The sequence below is a fragment of the Rattus norvegicus genome, chromosome 10 (genome assembly GCF_036323735.1).
Source record: "Rattus norvegicus strain BN/NHsdMcwi chromosome 10, GRCr8, whole genome shotgun sequence".
Lineage (NCBI taxonomy): Eukaryota > Metazoa > Chordata > Mammalia > Rodentia > Muridae > Rattus > Rattus norvegicus.
The window spans coordinates 90,385,005-90,402,391 of NC_086028.1; the positions used below are offsets into that span (position 1 = coordinate 90,385,005).

Consider the following 17,387-nt stretch of genomic DNA (forward strand, 5'->3'; position numbering starts at 1 on the left):
CTTTAACATTCTGTTCTTCTCTCACCGGTGTTCGTGAGTGATGTAAAAGGCTCACCCAAAATGATCTTGCTTCCACACAGAAAACGGGATGGTGTATTGGAAAAGAGTCCTGAAAGCTGTGAAGTCTCTCAAAGGTGAGTTAAAGCTCACACTAAGGCGTCTGTCTGAAATCCTCAGGCTTTATAAAGTATTCCTGCCGTTGTTTCTCTCTCCTCCTCAAAGAAAACATCAGACTTAGACTCCTCATAAATTTATTACCAAGAGGAAAAAATAAAAATTGAAAAAAAAAATTTTTAAATTTAGGTAACAAAAGGCTTCGTTACCTAAATACATAGAGTAAAATTGTAGAGAAAGAACACATGCGTTTTGTTAGTTTTAGGAATATCATTCAGTAGTAGACAAAAACAATCTGGGAGTCTGGCAATGGAATTAGTACTCTTTAATATTGACTACAAGTATTGGAAATGATGCATCAGTGAGCTGACTCTAGTCCAGTGCCGTTAAGCCTTCTAAAGAACTTCTCGGTTCTGACAGGTTTGTGGCCAGGAAAGAGTTTTTTTTTTTTTTTAAGACAGATTTATTTGTTTGTTTGTTTGTTTATTTATTTATTTATTTATTTATGAGCACACTGTAGCTGTCTTCAGATACACCAAAAGAGGGCATCAGATCTCATTACAGATGTTTGTGAGCCACCATGTGGTTGCTGGGATTTGAACTCAGGACCTCTGGGAGAGCAGTCAGTGCTCTTGACCCCTGAGCCATCTCTCCAGCCCAAAAGAGTTTTTAAAAGCAGGTTGCAATTACCTTATGACTCTTGACCTTCTCTGTTTTATTGGGAAATTTTAGACGATTTTTGTAATAAATACTAATAACAATACAAAAATGCAAAGTATATTTTTTTTATATTTTCTTAAAGTAGTTACACAGTCATTAAAAACACAAACGTGATTTTCATGGTTTGCATCTCTCATTTACTCTCCTTTTTCTTTGTGTCTTTCTCCCCCCCGCCCCCCGCCTCCCCTTAAGAAGGAAAAGTTGATGTCAAAAGACTGGCCGCTTTCCTGGAAAGCATGGGTATCAAACTTACTGAACGGGAAGTGGAGCAGCTGGCAGAGAGTCTGCCGGTTGACGGTATGCCCCTTACATAACAGTCTGTCCCCGAAGAAGGCATTTAATCCTACAGCTAAGATTTGAAAAACCAGATTGACTTGGTGCTGAGTGTTTTCAAAATCTTAGGGAACCCTAGCATTATAAAAAACATTTTAAGTACCAGCTTAAAAAAAAAACAAAAACCTCTAACTACGTAAGTGAGAAAATTAAGTAAGATTTTATTTTCACGTGCCTTTGAAAATTAGGAAATAAAACAAGAAAAGTCCATTAAAATCATTGAATTTTAGATATGTCGTTTTGGTTCATGGGCCTTTGAACAAGATTAAAATATAAAATTTTAAGTCATTCCCCCATAGCTAGAAACAAAAATATTCAATTTAAAGCAACAAAGCACATTTACAAAATACCTAGAAATAAATTTATTTTAAATCCTACTCACGTCGCTTAAGAGATTTTACCCACTGTCAAGGTTTTTTTTTTTTTTTTTTCTGTTCCAAAAGTCAAAGGAGGTCTAAGAAGTACAGGGCAAATTTCTAGGTCCTTCCTTCCTTCTTGTATCTGTCTCCATGAAGGCCGAAGACTTTCTTCAAACAACAGAAGCACTTAACATATTGAAACAGATAGAAACCAATTAACAAAATGGTAAGGGTAACTCCTTACCTACCTATAACTACACCAAGTGTGAACGGACTAAATTCTACAATCAAAAGGCAGACTGTAAGAGTAGATAAATCAAACCCAACCATTTGACTCAATTGAGTTTAAGAACTTAGAGAGACCAAAAGTGAAAGAGTGGTGGGTAAGAGGATTTCATGCATCTTTGCTGGAGCTGGAAGTGAACAAGGATAACCATGTCAAACATTAAGAAAAATAAATAAATATAACAAAGCCTTTTTTAAGGAATATAAAAAAATCCCAAGATTTATGAGATACATCAAAAAACAGTTCTAAAGGGGAAACTTAGAATAAAGGACGGCCATCAACAGAGATCTCAAATAAACATCCTAACGGTGAGCCTCAGGGGACTAGAAAAGGAAAAACAGACTAAAGCCAAACATACCAGAAGGTAAGAAACATCAAAGGTTGAAGTGGAGCGTTCACACTGGAGCTTCCGGAAGGAAGTATCTCTGTTGGGCTCTGAGGGGAAAGCCCGTGCCAGCTGCAGTCAGAATGGGCAAGAGAGGCTCCAAGCCACAAGGCGCAAAGTCCTCGAAAGCCTTCTTCCCGCAGACCTGCCGGAAGGAGCACAAGAGGCTCGCCAGCTCCCCAGTCAACTTCCGTGAGTTCTGAAAGAAAAGCCCCGAGAGATGGAAGACCATATCTGCAAAGGAAGAGTCAAAGTTTGAAGATCTGGCCAAGAGCAACTAGGCTCGTTATGACAGAGAGAAAGGCGATAAGAAAGGAAAGGAAGAAGATCCTAATGCTCGAAAAGGACCACCGACTGCTTTCTTCCTGTTTTGCTCTGAACATCTCCCAGAGATCAAAAGTGAACGCCCAGGCCTGTCTATCGGAGATACTGCGAGGAAACTGGGTGAGATGTGGTCTGAGCAATCTGTCAAAGATAAACAACCGTATGAGCGGAGAGCAGCTAAGCTAAGGGAGGCGTGTGAAAAGGATATTGCTGTGCGTACGGTGCTGAGCATAAAGGTGAAACAGCAAAGAAGGGTCTTGGTGGGACAACAGGCTCAAACCGGAGAAGAAGGAGGAGAAGAGGAGGAGGAGGGTGAGGAGGAGGAGGGTGAGGAGGAGGAGGGCGAGGAGGAGGAGGGTGAGGAGGAGGAGGAGGGTGAGGAGGAGGAGGGTGAGGAGGAGGGTGAGGAGGAGGAGGGTGAGGAGGAGGAGGGTGAGGAGGAGGAGGGTGAGGAGGAGGAGGGTGAGGAGGAGGAGGAGGGTGAGGAGGAGGAGGGTGAGGAGGAGGAGGGTGAGGAGGAGGAGGAGGGTGAGGAGGAGGAGGGTGAGGAGGAGGGTGAGGAGGAGGAGGGTGAGGAGGAGGAGGGTGAGGAGGAGGAGGAAGGTGAGGAGGAGGAGGGTGAGGAGGAGGAGGAGGGTGAGGAGGAGGGTGAGGAGGAGGAGGGTGAGGAGGAGGAGGGTGAGGAGGAGGAGGGTGAGGAGGAGGAGGGTGAGGAGGAGGGCGAGGAGGAGGAGGGTGAGGAGGAGGAGGGTGAGGAGGAGGAGGGTGAGGAGGAGGGCGAGGAGGAGGAGGGCGAGGAGGAGGAGGGCGAGGAGGAGGAGGGCGAGGAGGAGGAGGGTGAGGAGGAGGAGGGTGAGGAGGAGGAGGGTGAGGAGGAGGAGGGTGAGGAGGAGGGCGAGGAGGAGGAGGGTGAGGAGGAGGAGGGTGAGGAGGAGGAGGGTGAGGAGGAGGAGGAGAAGGAGAAGGAGAAGAAGAAAGAGGAGGAGGGAGGAGGGAGGAGGAAGAGAAAGAGGAAGAAAGAAGACAGGATGAAGAATAAATGACTGTCCAAAAATGCGTGGACTGTATGTGCTCGGGCAACCATTTTGCTAAGAATGTGAAATTTGACATTAGCTTCACTGTAAAAACTACACAGAATTTTGTTCAACTGATGAGATTCTTTGAAGTGAAAGTACTTTTAAAAAAATGTTTGTAGCTTTTTGAGTGGTTAAAACATACAGTTAGATTGAAAGCTTTTGATGTCGAATGTTTTTAAATATTTAAAAGTTTCTTTAATTTCTTATGGTAGCGAAACAAACTTCATAGGAATTGCCAGTAAAAATTAAAAAAAAACTTTTAGGATGTTGCTTTTATTATTTTTAATAAAATAATGTATATTACTTGAAAAAAAAGGTTGAAGTAGAAATAAGTGAAAGACTAGGAAAACAATAGAAAATGCTGACCAAACTAAGATTTGTTTTTCTTTAAATAGAAATGAAATCAACAAACCTTTGGCTAGACTAAGAATAAAAGTGAGAATGCTCAAAAAATAAAAAAATAAAAAAATCCCACAAAGATTAAAGAGAAGACATTATAGCTGAGAGCACAGATGTACAAAAGCTCAAAGCGTGTGAGCAGTTACAAAGCAATGAATTGGACAGCCTAGAAAAGTGACATTTTATCGATTTCTAGACAATTTATCAATTCTGAATCATCCCGAAATAGAAAATCTGACCAGACACCCCCCCAAAATTAAAGAGGTTAAATATTATCAGTCTATTTTCCATTGTTAATTCAAAATACTTTAGGCTGGTAATTGTGTGAAGAAAGGAGATATTTAGTTCTAAGTTTGGATAGCACCATTTCCTCTGAGACATTAATGAACATCTGCTAACCCCAGAGAGGGAACCAACCACAGACCCAAAATAATTTCAATTTATAGGTAGGAAGAATTAATACTATTACAGTGTCCAAATTACTTAAAGCAATCTACATTCAATTTACTAAATTTCAGTTTTTCACAGGGATATAAAAGCAATCTTAAAATTCATGTGGAACAACAGAGACCTTAGGGGCCCAAGTCACTCTTTAGTAAGGCATCGTGCTACCCACTTCAAGGTGGGCTGGAAATTTGTGGGCAAGCTCTTCCACTGCTTATCCTCTGCACCTGGCTTCTGAACTTACCACATTAATTGCATTTCTCCTTTCAACCTTTTATTCACAGCTAATGGAAAAGTTGATCTAGCCAAGGTATTGGATGAAGCAAGAACCTTTACAGGCAAGTGAGATCCTAATTTTTTACAGTAAAGGATTTTAAGTATCATTTATGTGTGCATTTGTGACCATCTCCGTGAGTAAACGACACATGTAGGATGCTTCATCCCTGGGTCAGGCAGTTATGAACCAAGTTGAGGTCTTTTAGGAGAACCATCTCTCCAGCTTCAACACGATTTCCCTCATGTCTTTATCGCCAATTCTATAACACCTATTTGTTTCTCAATCCAACATCCAGAAATTGGAATGTTTTCTAATGTGTTTTCTTCTTCGTCTGTTAGTGTGGTTGGTGTTACTTGATGTCAGAAGCCAAGCAGAGTCAGCCCTGATTGGTATTTGGATAGGAAAGTTCTTAGACCAAAAACCATCCAGTCTTTAGAAGGACTGGCAGGGTTTCCAGCAATCCTACAGCAAAGTCAGCCGCCACTTACAGAAATGGGTTTCTTTTGTATCTACCGTTGCTCTCAGTCATATCGATCTCAGGAAGCCTAAGTGAGATGGAGAAAATATGGGGTCGGATTTCAAAGTGGTTCTGGGGCTGACTACGTTCTCAGTGTACCCCACTGGCATGTTCTCACAACCAGCATTAAGAGCAAGCTCTCTTCACTTGATGCCATCAACAGAGACATCATGTTTCTTTGAAGGTTGTTCTCTCTAGATCTTAGTGGCCGTGGATATCCCTACCCTGAGCTTATATTGAATAGTTTAATTATTTATAACTATGCAAAATTCCATGTGTGTCATTATCTTAATCTTTATTATTAAGGAGAAAAAATTGGTATTGATGAGGTAAAGAGTTTTCTGGAAAATATGGGGATAGAGTTCAAAGATGAAGACTTCACCAAACTGATGGAGAAGCTGCCATTTGATGGTAAGCATCTTAAATATTAATGCGATAAAGAGGGTTTTAGATTGCTGTGACAAAACTATCCTCGTTTTTGTAACACTAAGTAGAAAGACTGTCTCAGAAACTATTAAAAATTAGATTGTCCATGTACTCTGACACGAATTCTCTCTACACAGGCTTCCATTTTAGATCTGGACATTCCTCTTTAGTATGCTGTCAATGCCAAGGGAGACAGGATTCATGGGAAGAGTAAGAGATAGTTTAGGAATGAGCAGGGCTGGGGAAGAGTAAAAGAGGTGTGTGTGTGTGTGTGTGTGTGTGTGTGTGTGTGTGTGTGTGTGTGTGTGTGTGTGTGATATAGAACCTGACTACTAAACTTCCCCAATTTCCTCTAACATTGTTATCCACACACATGCATATGTGTAATGGGTGTGGGTGTGCCTGTTCCACCGTACGTGTATGGAGGTCATGTACAACTTTGTAGAAGTAGCTTCTCTTCTCCCACCATGTGGATCCAGGGGATTCGACTGGAGTTGTTAGACTGGACTTGGCAGCAAGCTCCCTTACCATCTCATTGGCTCTCACGGTTTTTATAAGAAGGGAGATCTCTAGAGAAGATTCTAAATGTCTGTTTTCCTGAGCAAATGCTAATGATCAGACACACTTCTGTAACTTGGATCCTGTATCTTTACAGAAGACGGAAAGGTCTACCGAAACAGGTTGCTAGCAAGCTTGAAGACTTTGAAAGGTGAGTGACAGTAAGTTTTGGAGACACCAGAGCTCATACGTACTTGTACATAAACGTATGCCCCATTGCTGTCACAGCCTTTACTGCAGCTGCCGAGCCTCTATCTTAGACCTAAGGAAGAAGACCCCCACTTTTTCAAGATTTCGTTTCCTTTTTTGAACAAAAGAAACAACAGGATTTCACATTTGTAGAAAAAAGGGCAATTTGAAAAATTAGTAGCGTATTTAGTCAGGAGAAAACAGAAACTAGACTTGGAGTTCAGCCATTGTAAATTAACCCCAAATATTGTTCAGAAACAAGAAATAGTTACCTCCAGAACTAGAATTTCCTCAGTATTCATTTTTATTAAAATGAAATTACACATATTTATCATGTACATGATGCTTTAAAGTATAAATGACTAAATTTGGCTGGTTATTACAACACATTACTTCATATAGTCTCGTCTTGCAAAGAAAACACCAATATTCGTGCTCCTGGCTTCATCTCTGTTGCTATGATAAAATGCTCTAACTGAAAGCAACTTTAGGGAGGACAGTTTCTTTGCCTTACAATCGCAAGCCATAATTTATCACTGCATTTAACACCTTCACTACCTAAACCTTAAGAATGTTTATCAGTAGAATGTGACCGTTCAAAATAATGTTAATATAAATAAAATAGTTTTTTCCTATTTTAGACATTACTAATACTAGTAAATAACTGAAGAAAGTCTATGAATAAGCATTAGAAAATGTGTGATCTACCTTCCCAAAAGAATTTATATGCAATCTTTCTGAGTACTGGCACAATGTGTGAGTTGGCAGCAGGGTAACTACCTCCAAAGGCTTTAGGAAGCTGTCTTGGAAGCTTTGTGTCCTCCTTCATGAGTCTCTCTTTCCTCAGGTGGGATGGTCAGTACCGGCAACCTGAAATCTGTCATGGATAAATTAGGAATCAAACTCAAGGATAACGAATTTAAGGATCTGATGCAAAATCTCCCTGTTGATGGTAAGTGGGGCTTTCAAATATCCTACTTACACTGGGAGAGTACTTCTTTATGAAAAGAAAGACCTTAACAATAAAAGTCCTAGGGTAAGGGGCCTTAGGAATGGTGGCCTCGTGTCATGTAATCAGAAATTTATACATACGGGGAAAGCATATAAGCAAACAGTAAGCAAAATTAGTGTTGAAGCCTATGTCTGAGTGTGTGACATTTTTAATCTCCACTCATGACCAGTAGTAGACAGTCTTCTACACATTGAATAGCAAAATACAGAATCTTGAGATAATGGTACTTCTGAATTTCTTCCCATCACTAACACACATGATGAGTTTGGGATATTAGAATTGTGAATGAGATTCATACTATTGAAATGGGACCTTTATACTTTCAAGATTTTCTTCATGATATTCACGGAGGCAATGGAATTGGATAAGACAACAGGAGATGTTGCCTGCATATTTCTTCTTAGAAATGTATTATTTTGTGTGTATGAGTGCTTTGCCTGCATGTATGTCTGTATACTACATGCATGCAGCACTGATAAAGCCAGGGGTGGGCATTGGGTCTCCTGGAGTAACAGGCATCTGGGTACTGAGAATCAAACCTGGGTACTTTAGAAGAACAGTAAGGGCTCTTAGCCACTGAGCCATTTCTCCAGTCCTCACCACTGTATTTCTTAAATAACTATATAAAGTGCCTAGGAGAGAGTCTTTGTAAATGATAAATGACAGTTTGTCATTTTTATTCTCATGCTTTCTTCCAGCTAACAAGATTTCTCTAGAGACATTGATGAAAAAATTGAAGGCTTTTACAGGTGAGGAAGTACCTTCTGATAGTGTAAGTACTTACGTTAAATTTATTTAAATTAAAGGTCACTGAAAAGAAGAGAAAATATTTAGGAATTCCAATCAGTGGCACCTCAGTTTTTCCATGGCATTTCTAGAATCACATAAAATTAAAATGTTTCATATTGAGATAATCACATCTAAGGCCCCTTGGACTAACTTCAGATGATAAAGTGTTTTGTACCAGAATACAATATTGTCCGTTTTCCTTAATGTACCTCACTTCACAAATGGCTTAAAGTAGTCTAAAACCTTATAGAATATGGTATAGTAAATAAAATATAGGAATGATGGGAACACCATTTTCACTGGAAGAAGCAAACATCTTACCACACAAATATTTCTGAAGAGCAGCTCGTAAGAATCAATGTTATCATAGTTCTCTCATCAGCTTTTAATTCTAAAAGTTATATTTTCTAATGTTAGTAAAACAAACAAACGCACCAACAAAGCGCCTCTCGTGTATGTAAAGTCAGTAGCTCCCGTGGCGTCGCACCAACAAAGCGCCTCTCGTGTATGTAAAGTCAGTAGCTCCCGTGGCGTGTACCCATCGGCTCTGTAATTGATTCTTCCACTTGACCAAAGTTTTTCAACCCATGGTAATTGTTCACGTTACTCAGACACATCCTGTAAAGCTCATGTGCCCTCAACTCCCTCTTTGAAAGGAGACAAGATCAATTCCGTTGACATGAGAAACATCTTAAAGAACCTGGGGATCGAACTCACAGAGAAGGAACAAGAAAGGCTACTGAGAACACTGCCTGCTGATGGTGAGCCAGCTGGGGCACTTGGAAGCTTGGTTTTGTTCCTTTGTTCCTTTGTTTCTGTCTGTAGGGCTGTGTAAAACTCTCTAACTCTACTTCTGTTTATTTACCTCTAAAAATACAAAGAAAAGAGAAAAAGGAGGCAGGGAGAGGACAGGGAGAGGGGAGGGGGTAGGGGGAGGGGAGAGGGAGGGGAGCTATTGTTATAGATGATCTTGCCCAGTTGTCTTTAACACTTTATATTGTAAGTGCAAGAAGCCCTGAGACAAAAGATGACATCACTCATAAAGCATGTTATTGTTAGGCCACTAATTTGTTTACATCATGAAGTGAGAAAAAGGTGGAGGAGAAGAAAATATATCAGTGGGGAAAAAAAGCGACATTTAGCACACAGAGTCCTTCAGGTGCTAGAGTAGAGAGGCTCATCCCAAGGAGGAAGGTCTCTACTCCACGACTTCACTGTCTCAACTTAAATAGCATGCAACATAGAGACAGTTCTTTTTAATTTTCATTACTGTATGTTAGTGTATATGCTATGGATGTGTGCAGAGGCTGAGCATAAACTTATGACGTCACTCTCTCTTATCACTATCTCCTGGGTGCCGAGTTATGATTCAAGTTGCCAGGGTTACAGAGCATATACCTTTATCGGCTGAGCCATCTCACTAGCCCAAGATAACTCTTTAAAGTGTTGATGATTAGATCACTTGGATCATGCTACTTTTAGGATGTAAAGTTAGTTTCACATTAAACCAACTATGGTTTTTCTTCAGATGTTGGGAAGACATATTACAACAAGTTGATAGAAAGTGTGAAGTCCTTCAATGGTGAGTAACTCAATTAAAAGACAGATATCTATATCTATATCTATATCTATATCAGATATAGATATATAGATCTGACATTCACCATTCATTAAATCAGTAATTGTGATTTACTTTAGTATAACTCCATGTTTCTTTACACTAACACACTTTCTTTACATGAACGTACACTAAGACACATATATCATGTGCACACAATAATCATAAAAATGAAAAGACTCTATTTCTATCCATCTTACAACCAACAGCATTTATTTTATCTTAAAGCAGTGGTTCTCAATCTTCCAAATGCTGCAACCTTTTAATACAGTGGTTCCTCATACTGTGGTAGCCGCCAGCCATAATATTACTCTTGCTGCTACATTATAACTGTAGTTGCTACTGTTATTAATTGTAATGTAAGGATCTGATATGTAACCCTGTAAAAGGGTCATCACTCCCAGAGCAGTCACAACCCATGGGTTGAGAACTTCTGTCTTAGAGGGGTCTATAGCATCTTGGTTTTTTTTTTCAGCCCCCGTCATGGTGTAACTGAGACCAAAAAAAAAGTTTTTATTTTATCTTTTTCTGAGGCAAAATTTATTTTGAACTATTTTATTATATTTCTATGTGTACTTTGTTTTTGTTTGTTTGTTTGTTTTTTGCTTTTGTTTTTTTTCCGGAGCTGGGGACCGAACCCAGGGCCTTTCGCTTGCTAGGCAAGCGCTCTACCACTGAGCTAAATCCCCAACCCCTCTATGTGTACTTTGACAAGTCTATTTGGGGTTTCAAGGCATAAAATACATCTTACTTTGTAATATTTTATTTTAATGGAATTTATGGTCATAGTATTACTTAGAATTTGATTAGGGAAGCATAATTGCCAGGAGCAGCATATGTTAAGAGTTTTATTACAATATTAAGCCATGAAATCATGAGATATAATGAATTCTGAGGGCTGACGCCTCTGCTCCTGCTCCTGAGCCTGAGATCACTTCACTTGTGACTTCATGCAGAATACACTATGGAACCGTAGAGTAAAGGACTCTGTAGAAACAAGACAAGAATATTATGCTTCTGAGATGGCTGTTTCATTGCCCTAGGAAGCAGCCAGACAGCCCCATGCAAAACACTCTCTGCATCCAAAGACAGGGCAGACTTAAGTAGAAAGTCACACAGAATGATGCAACCTGCAACCTCAGTTCTGCTCTGCAATTATGCAGGTTTCTCTTTGACAAATGCTACCTCAGAGCTATGCAGAAAGGCTGGGGGTGTGACTCAGAGGTAGAGCTTAGCATGCATGAGGCCCTGGGTTCAGGTGACATCACAGAAGAAAAAAAAAATAAAAACATGTACAGAAAATGGGATTCTTGGAAACATGATTTCAGCTTAGTAAGTTGGTGCCATTTAAACCGCTTTAGTGGATAAAGATGCTAGTTGTGAGTTTACTTATGGAAGATGTTGCCAAAATGCACCTTTTTTTTAATTCCCATGTTATCTTTTTCCTAAGAGGGAAAGATTGACGTAAGTAACCTGAACAATATCCTGAAAAGTCTGGGAATCAAACTCCGAGAAGAGGAGTTTGCAAAGGTGTCCAAAGACCTACCTGTGGACTGTAAGTGCTACAAATGGCCCCAGGACATTCTCCTGTCTTTGTGGTACATCTAATCTATTTTTAAATAGATGCAATTGGTGACAGATACATATTAGAAAAATTGGAGGAGCTAATAGTAAGGTAAGAGTGTGGCTGGGTGACATCAAGGAGCTGACAGGCTGAGGTCAGAGTCTGAAACAGGAGATGAAACAAGAGGTTCTATTATTTATGAGGAAGGGTGTAAAGAAGCAATGACCTTGGAGGAGAACTTAATTATCTCTTCTACTTCTCTGGATATTAATCCTGCTTTTTGGGAGTCCAGGGTTGTGGTGGCGGTAGATTTACTAACAACACCCATTTCCCACCTGGGATTCCATAGGTCCCAGATATGGAAGGAGAGTGTCTTGCATTGTAGATAGAAGAAATAATTTTTCTCTGTATTGGCAAATGTAATTGGTAAGACCAGTATGGGGAGCCTCCCTATCCGTCTGGTCACTCTTTATAGTAGCTTTGTATCTGATCAAAAGAGGAAGCAAACAAAATGTCACAATATTCAGAAGGAAAGGTGGGTATAGGAGTGATAGGAATTTTAATGGACTTCTAGCATCTGACTACAAAGCAATTTTCCAACCCTATTCAGAGAGACTGTTTGTTATGAAGGAGGGGTTTTCTTGATCTTAGAATGTCCGTATGTAAGGGTTACCCTGGATTGAAACAAACAAGAAGGGGAGGGAAAAAAAGTCTGTATCAGATCCAGTAAGGTCAAGCATCGCTGCCTGAGTGAAGCTTCATTCTTCTGATACTGGGGATGAGGTGTTGGTCTCAGCATCTTCTGAAGCTTAAGGGAGCAGGGTCCTGTTGGTGCTGATATTTAAAAAGGGAAGTTATTCTGAGGTGGGGGGTGATAAAGGGCTTGAGGTGAGATAGGTAAGTCCCATGAGGAAGTTCCTCAAGCTTAGCAGCTATAGGAGTCACAAGAATCACCTTGAAGGAACCCCACCATTTAGAGAACAGGGGTGAGGGACAACCAGAGGGGAAAGAAGGATCTGATCTCCAATGTTGGTAAGGAGTGGACAGGAGTTAGTGTGTGGCCATGGTAGAGAGTGGTCAATACAGTTCCGTAGGAGAGAGCAGAGATGACAGATTGAGATGGTGAGTAGGTGACCAGGGAGGGCAGAGGGTTTGGGTGAAAGACCAGAGTCAGAACTGGTTAGCCATACATGAGCTCAAAGAGTGAGATGTTGAGGTACAGTTCCTGTGGCAGTTTGACAAGGGTGTTTTTTAAGGACGGTTAGTCTGTTCTATCTTTCCTGAGGCCTGGAGTGGTATGGGATATGAAAATGCCGAGATGTCAAAGGCTTTCAATAAGGTTTGGGAAAGTTAGGAGGTGATTTGAGGATCATCATCTGACTAGAGGAGGGCTGGGATTCTAAATTAAGGGATGATCTCCAGGAGGAGGAGATGAGAGACTGTTGGAGCCCTTTTGTTGGTGGTGGGGAATGCCTCCACCCATTCTGAGAAGGTATCCACCAAGACCAGGAGATACATAACACATTTGACTCTGAGCATGTGGGTAAAGTCAAGTTGCCAGTCAGTCCCAGGGAGGGAGCCTCTAGCATGGTAAGTAGAAAAGGGGCGGGAGTTGGGGTCTGACATCTGACAAGTTTCACAATGGGCAGTGATAGACCTTAAGAAATCTAAGTCCTCAGGGGTATGCTGTAGGTGGTCTTTAACAGAGTGAGATAAGGCTTAAGAGCTGGTATAGATAGGACAGAATTTGACGAGTAACAGGAGGGATATGGGCTGTAGTGTGAGAATGACCTGTGGTGGATGCAATGAGTCTGGACAGCTCTACCTGTCTTGGTGAGAAGAGCTGACTCTAGCTGTAAAGACCATGACCAGGGTGCCTCCATTCCCCAGGACACCAGAGGGGTGCAGGATGCTCAACCATCACTCCCTCATATCCGGGAAGGCATTTATGCTGACCAGGAAAAGGAAACTCACCAATCAGTTGGTGATAGACAGAAGTCCAGCGACCGAGTAGCAGGAAAGTGAGCCTGTAGCAGCTAGACTGGGAATAAAGTTCCAGCATGTGGGCCCACCCCACAGTGGAGTGCACAAGCCCTGGGATATTCTAAGTCATGGTGCCAAATGCTGGATTTATGTGGAGGGATCCCTAAGTCACACCATGTGACAGGTCTCACATGGGTGGCATATTCAGGAAGGGAGCAGAAGGTGCAGTACAGGAAAAAGGGGGAGGGGAGAGGAGGAATGGGGCCTTTTATCAGGGCATTCACAGCAGGAGGACATGACAGTGGGATGTATCACTTCAGCAGCTAGTGATGATGTGTCTTGCTGTTGCAGGGCCCCTGACTGGCTGTGGAGGTGGCCGATTGCTAGCAACCCTAACTTATTCTGTTTTCTTCTCCTTCAGCTGTAGTGCCACATCATAATGTTCCTTGGTTTTTCTCTTCATGCAACTTTTGTAGCCATACTTTTATAGGCTGCTCTATTATCTATCACCCTTCCAAACCTTATTCTACTCCAAGCCCTTCCAGCCCCCCAACACTAGGCAGGAGAGAAAAGTTAGAGGAGAAATGGGGCAAAGACCTCTTTAGACTTCTTCCTAATGATTAGGGGCATCAAGTTCCTTGGGGTAAGTCTAATCTTCATTATCAGAATATCTTCCAACCAGCAATCCAGCAATCCAGCAATCCAGCAATCCAGCAATCCAGCAATCCAGCAATCCAGCAATCCAGCAATCCAGCAATCCAGCAATCCAGCAATCCAGCAATCCAGCAATCCAGCAGTAGCAAAGGCAGTGCAGGGACCAGCAGCACCAGGGGCAGCAACAATCACTCCAGGCCTTCTTGGGGTTCTTGCATTAATATCCTCTCAAGAGTCCCCAGAATTTCAAACATAAGTTATCTACAGCTGGCAAAGATCATGTCCCTCCTAGAGCAGAAGACAGTCATAACTAGTGGCTATGGGTAATCTGAAGGAGCCCTATATCCCACACCTGGGATTAAAATAAAAGCATATCTGCTTAACGTAACTGGGTGTAAGAAGCCAAAATTCTCACTACAAGCTCCCATATAAAATCTCATCTGTCTTTCTGTGTCTCTCCCTATCTGTACCAACACATCCAGATGTTAGTTCCTGTGGAAAGGAATCTAGAGCATACGAGGCTAAGTTGGTGACCCCCTGCTTCAGTTCTTTATGAATACATGAAGTTACTGGAATACTGGTCACATACAGTAGTATCTTCAAAGTTGCTTATAATGGCTTCCAAACACCATGGAGAATATAATTGTCCTGACCCAGGTTCCTTGGTATTAGTGACATTTCCCATTTAATGGAGATCACATTAATACCTTGAGGTCCAAGAATTTAGTAAGTAAATGGAAAATTCGTGTGGTAGAGATTTTTTTATTAACTTGAGTATTTCTTATTTACATTTCGAATGTTATTCCCTTTCCCAGTTTCCGGGCCAACATCCCCCTAACCCCTCCCCCTCCCCTTCTATATGGGTGTTCCCCTCCCCATCCTCCCCCCATTACTGCCCTCCCCGCAACAATCACGTTCACTGGGGGTTCAGTCTTAGCAGGACCAAGGGCTTCCCCTTCCACTGGTGCTCTTACTAGGATATTCATTGTGTGGTAGAGATTTTTATTGGATTTCCTTTCACCAAAAATGTATCTTAAGTTTCTTTTTCTATGTTGATGATATTAATCTCGTTGTGCCTTTTCTCATAGCTAGTGGGAAGGCTGAGATGAAGAAGGTGATGGATATAATTAAAACTACTACAGGTGAGTGAGCAACTGTGAATCTAAAGTGCTTAGTGTGTATAGTGATTTTTTTCCTTTTCTTTTGGGTTTTTGTTTGTTTGTTTGTTTTTCAAACAAACAACAGGATTTCTCGGTATAACCCTGGCTGTCCCGGAACTCATTCTGTAGACTAGGCTAGCCTTAAACTAGCAGAGTTCAGCCTGCCTCTGCCTTCCAAGTACTGAAATTAAAGGCAAGTGACACCACTGACCATGTCAGCTCAGTCAATCAACAGGGTCTTGAGGGAGGGAGGGAGGGAGGGAGGGAGGGAGGGAGGGAGGGAGGGAGGGAGGGAGGGAGGGAGAATTAAAGAAAGAAAAAAACATTTAGACAACATTATATAACATGGCCCTGGCCAATGTTGAAGTGGGTTTGTTTTTCTCCTGTCTGCTTTTATACCATTCTAGGTACATGCAAAGAGTAGGGTCAGTTCTAGGTCAAAGACCAAGTAGTCAAGGAACAAGCAAGGCATAAACAAAGGTCCCATGATTACTGTATTCAGGGACTTAACGGGACCCAAAAGATACAAAGAACACATCCCTCGGCTGTATTCATCTTGAGCCTTGTCCTAGCCCATTGTCAAATTCTTACCTGAGCCTACTCTCGTGTCTTAGCTCTATGTATATATTCTTGCCAATGTCCTTGAAGTGGCACCAAGATCTCTCCACACAACACCCAGCAGTGGTTATATTTTGTCATCATTGAAGAGTCAAGTTAATTATGGCATTTACTTCATTTGTTATATGTTTAAAGCCAATCAGTAGCATTTTACTTGTTTTCTGATATATTTTTATTTCTACATAATCTTTCTCTTTTAGTTTAATAGCACCCAAACCTCTGTATCAGTAAGATAACAGCTGCCATGAACCTTTGATAAGCTCTTCAGATAAATTATAACTTCTAATAATGAGCCTGGAAGACGTCACTGTGCATATGGTGTGGTTGAAGAGAGAGGGATGCATACTATAGATGTCTCTGCATTCAGACTTGCCCTGCCAGTTTTTCTATTTTAAAAAAAAAATTAACTGTGTCTATGTCTGTACATCTGAATGCGGGTGTGTGTTTCTGAGTTCAGGTATCTAAGGAGGTTAGAGGCACCCTTGGTGCTGAGCTACGGGTGAGTGCAAGCTACCCAAAGTCTCAGTCTGTGAAGAAGTAGAAACCACTGAGCCATCCTCTCAGCCCCGTATACCTTCTTTATGAGCAGTTAGGGATCAACTCATTTGGCCATGACAGTAGGTGCCCTTGTGGGAACGTCTGACCTCAGCTCCCATTCAGCACCTCTCATGCAATGAAGTTATAGATTATATCCCCATTTAGAACCATAGACGAAGCTTGAAATCCATCTACGTAATGGTGCACCTTGACTTTTAGGAGGAGAGGTGGATAGAAAACATGTGCGACGTGTTCTATCAAAACTGGGAATAGAGCTTACAGACAGCGAATTCTTTAAACTGATGGAAACTTTGTCTTTTGACAGTAAGTATTTCAAATAGTAAGATGACTTAAAAGCATTCTGGGCTTTTTAAGATTAAAAAAAAATTAACATCTGAAATTATCCCCATTTCCTAAGATTGAAGAAATTTAAACCTATATCCAAAATATTAAGATATTAACTTATTCTCAGGGGGAAATTCCATCAAATTTCTTTGAAGCTTTTAACTTTTAGTTTGGAAATAAGTATCCCCATCATGTTGATCTATGCTATCCAAAGGAAGGAGTTAAGCCATCCAAAGGACGGAGTATCTGATGTTAGCCTTACCACATAGATACCTATAGGTCATTGTGGAGTTAAAGAAGGGAAAGGGTAATGATTACCTACAAGTGGATAAAACAGGGGACATGGAAGAAACATACATACATGCTCACACACACACACACACACACGCATGCCCACATATACACAACTCACATACATACATATACACATGCATGCACATACACATACACACAACAAACATACACACATTCATATACATGCACACACATATACATACATGCATACAGGCACATATGCACATACAATGCAAGTTGTACTTAAAGTGAGTTTTCCAGTAACTCCACCATGCTCTAAACTTCACCTAATACTATCTCAAATTACATTTTAATTGAGTTCTTTCTAGGGCAATTTATAAAATCGTAGTTTTACAGCAATCATTTTAGTAAATCATCAAGTATTTTTCTATTACCTGAAACTGGC

The 17,387-nt window shown here is 41.0% G+C and overlaps 1 protein-coding gene and 1 long non-coding RNA gene across 11 annotated transcripts in view; one reads left to right on the plus strand and one right to left on the minus strand.

The window, feature by feature from the left end:
* Efcab3 (EF-hand calcium binding domain 3) overlaps positions 1-17,387 on the plus strand; it is a 492,651-nt gene that overhangs the window by 300,510 nt on the left and 174,754 nt on the right. For 8 of the 10 annotated variants that reach the window (XM_039086129.2, XM_039086123.2, XM_039086125.2 and 5 more), the window contains 12 exons: positions 81-134; positions 1,027-1,131; positions 4,725-4,778; positions 5,541-5,645; positions 6,316-6,369; positions 7,255-7,359; positions 8,118-8,168; positions 8,865-8,969; positions 9,737-9,790; positions 11,277-11,381; positions 15,116-15,169; positions 16,562-16,666. In XM_039086129.2, the coding sequence (XP_038942057.1) occupies positions 81-134; positions 1,027-1,131; positions 4,725-4,778; positions 5,541-5,645; positions 6,316-6,369; positions 7,255-7,359; positions 8,118-8,168; positions 8,865-8,969; positions 9,737-9,790; positions 11,277-11,381; positions 15,116-15,169; positions 16,562-16,666 (951 nt within the window). The remainder of the gene's footprint in view (positions 1-80; positions 135-1,026; positions 1,132-4,724; positions 4,779-5,540; positions 5,646-6,315; positions 6,370-7,254; positions 7,360-8,117; positions 8,169-8,864; positions 8,970-9,736; positions 9,791-11,276; positions 11,382-15,115; positions 15,170-16,561; positions 16,667-17,387) is intronic. The other 2 variants (XM_039086127.2, XM_039086128.2) reach the window with 1 other exon arrangement.
* On the minus strand, positions 1,506-2,540 carry LOC108352141 (uncharacterized). Its single transcript, XR_001840298.3, has 2 exons — positions 2,171-2,540; positions 1,506-1,712 (listed from the first exon to the last, which is right to left on the minus strand). It is a non-coding gene; the product is annotated as an uncharacterized LOC108352141 (long non-coding RNA).